At 28.4% G+C, this 3,206-nt stretch overlaps 1 protein-coding gene across 1 annotated transcript in view; it reads right to left on the reverse strand.

Annotated features, from left to right (window-relative positions):
• Positions 1-2,969, reverse strand: part of LOC119673358 (RNA polymerase II degradation factor 1) — a 35,171-nt gene extending 32,202 nt beyond the window's left edge. Inside the window, exon 1 of the mRNA XM_038084655.1 lies at positions 2,847-2,969. Coding sequence (XP_037940583.1) covers positions 2,847-2,969 — 123 coding nt within the window. The remainder of the gene's footprint in view (positions 1-2,846) is intronic.
• Between the last annotated feature and the right edge of the window lie 237 nt (positions 2,970-3,206).

Raw genomic sequence — 3,206 nt, forward strand, 5'->3', positions numbered from 1 at the left:
GGATTTTGTTGATAAGATTTAGAAATCTTCAGCAAGCCTCTTAGCTTGCATTGGCTAGTTTATTGACTTGTTAGTGTTCATATGACTTGCGTTTAGATTTTTTTTTTCACTCTCTCTTTTATTTGCAAACATTCACTTATTCGAAATTAATTCATTTGCTATTTACATTTATGACAACAAAGCTTGTGAGTGTTTAAGAAACAAACGCAAAAAATATTAATTACGACCTAATCTATTGATTAGGTAATATATTATATTATATCAATATTTTTAATCTATTGATATATACACCCGTTGTAATTTTTGAACCTTGATTTTTTTATACTATTATTATTATTATTAATAGTTTAGACGTGAAATCGCGCAACAGCCGGTACTGCAGCCAGTAGAGTCCAATTGTACCAATTTCACTATTGATCACACTAAGCCACTTAAAGTTTTATGAACAATGTCCAGAACTAAATCTAGAGAAGAGCTCTTAATCTGTTCTGATGACAGAAGCTCCATATGAAACAAGTTTCTTCTGCTCGTTATTAAAGCTGGACAGTCACAAAAAATATGCCTAGTAGTTTCCTCATCTTCGAGGCATAATCTGCATTCCGAATTAGCAGATAATTGTAGTTTATAAAGGTGATATTGCAGACCATAATGACCTGTAATGAAACCCATTAACAACCCTAAAGTACATTATACTATTACTAAAAAAGGTTTTTATTTTGCAGATAGACTATATATTCTGTAGTACACCAAGCACCAATCTTAAAACTTAAATGCTCTTTGTAGAGTGCTTTTCAGAACGAGTTTCTTCTTTTGTTTTTATTCTTATTTATTTATAATTAATTAAAAATTTTTTTAACAATATTTCAGTTGTCAGTCAACGCTATTGCATAAAGAAATTTGGTTTATTATTTCTAACTTAAATTTTTTGTTTATTACGAATACGGAGAGTTTTTAGATACTCAAACCTGTTATTTAAAAAATAATATTAAAAAAATATTTTAAATTTAATTAATTATTGATTCAAAAAAAAATTTGCATTTCAGAAATAAAAAAAAGATTTCAAATAAAATTTGTTATGTAAATTAAAAGTCTTTTGTATATATTTAAAATCCATATTACATATTGCATATATGATTATATTGAAGTCGATGTATCTCAGTATAATTTCGTTTGTGTAAATTTTTGGTTGCATAACCCAAACATTTAAATATTTCATAAACTAACAATTTCTTATATAAAAAAATATAAAAAAAAGAAGAAATAAATAAATATAATAATAAAAACATTCCAGTTTAAAACATCTTGAGAGATATGGTATTATGCAAAAAGAAATCGAAAGAACTGCTTTAATACTAATAATAATTTAATAATAAAAATAATATATAATATATGAATAAAGTATAAAGTGGTAATGTTACTGAAAGAAAAAATATTAAATAATAATAAACCAATAAAATAGTTAACTGCTTGAAATAATACTAAATAGTATCTAAAACAAAGTATCTAGATATGAAACAAAGATTGACTATGACATCAGTGGGTCAAATACTTAACCAAATAAATTGCAACTCAATTTTAGTTAATTTTCGTTGTTGCTTATTAAAAACAAATTAAATATCTTTTTAAGGAAAGTTTCTGTTTAATCAAATGTGTGGGGTTTTTAACAACAAGTGAACACGATCGTTTCATTGTATCTTAAAGAACAACCATATTTAAACTGAGTTGACTTTATATTAATTGCTTATAAAAGATACACATCATGTGAAAGGTGTGAATTTCAAATTTCAGTGCAATCCAGTAAAATTTATTGAATGAAATGGTTTTAGATACATAATTATATTGAGATGAAATTGAGTTCTAACCTTAAAATATTTTAAGTACTTACTATCTAGAAGACATGTCAGTTCAGCCCTTCATTAATATTATATTTATCAATAAATTTTTATTGTATTTTTACTAATTTATTAATTATTAAAAAAATCTTTTAATGATGTCCCACATTCATGAGAAGACTCTCTTTATGTAAAGGAAAGAACTGCAAATATTATTCAGGCTGATCAAAGCTTTGAACATTTTGATGTTTCAGTATGTTTGTACTCGAGCACTTGGAGTACAATTAAACATCAAAAAAGATTGATCTTAATGTTCTAATTCGAGTATGAGTCCGTAGTTATTTTACATGGTTACGTGCCATGAGGGCTTAACACATATATTAAGATATTGCACTGATATGCCGCCATTGGAGAGAAAATTCCACAGTATCAATTAGAGTTTTAATAGGTTTTAATTTAATAAGTTTTGGATATGACTTCTACCTTTGTGAGGAGCGAGGCTCATTTAGATCTTTATTGTTCTTGTATTACAGCACTCGATTCAAAAAACGAAACTTGAATTTAGTAAAAGAATAAATGGTAATACTCCACTTGCATAGTTTCAGATCTTAACTACAGCCACCATGATATTCCCTTATGAAGTTAACGTAGTGTCTAGGATAACTAATGTTAAGAGCAGTTGGAACATATCAGAAACTACTTCTGGTGGGGTGTCGTAAGTAGAAGCTACTTGCTATCAGTTGTACTAAACAATGAGACACTGTGGTACCTAATCAATTTTACTTAATTTTATGACAGGATGGTATTATTTCAGGAATATACTCACTCCTGTTTGAAAGGGTAATCAAATTTGAGTATGTTCGAGTAGATTAAAGTATATAATTTTTTATAATTAATTAAATTAAACCTATTTACTTACATAATTATCTCACTATAACAACCATTTATTGAGTTTTGATCTGATATTCCTCTCCAGGTCCCTCTGCTATTTTCATAACTTATGTGGTCTCTTACATCAGGCGTATTTAATGCCTTCTTAACTTGAGCACTCAACCGGAGAAACAGTCCATCGCTACGTCTTATTACACTGTCTGTCTGTCGCTTCAAGCACTTTTTTTGCTGAAACACGTCATCCATCCCTACGACATGATAAAATCGATGAAACCGCTGTAAGGTAAATCATTGAATTATGTCAATTTTGTGATAAAGCGCGTAAGAATCGTGTTTCATTTGAATTCGATAGTCCATCCAACTCGTAGAACTCTTCTTTCGAACACTGTCAGTACTACTTCATCGTTCTGTGATTGCACCCACGTTTCTGCGATATAAAGAAGCATATGTGGGATAAGCGATCTATAGAACATAACAGTTGAA

The sequence above is a fragment of the Teleopsis dalmanni genome, chromosome 1 (genome assembly GCF_002237135.1).
Source record: "Teleopsis dalmanni isolate 2A chromosome 1, ASM223713v2, whole genome shotgun sequence".
NCBI lineage: Eukaryota > Metazoa > Arthropoda > Insecta > Diptera > Diopsidae > Teleopsis > Teleopsis dalmanni.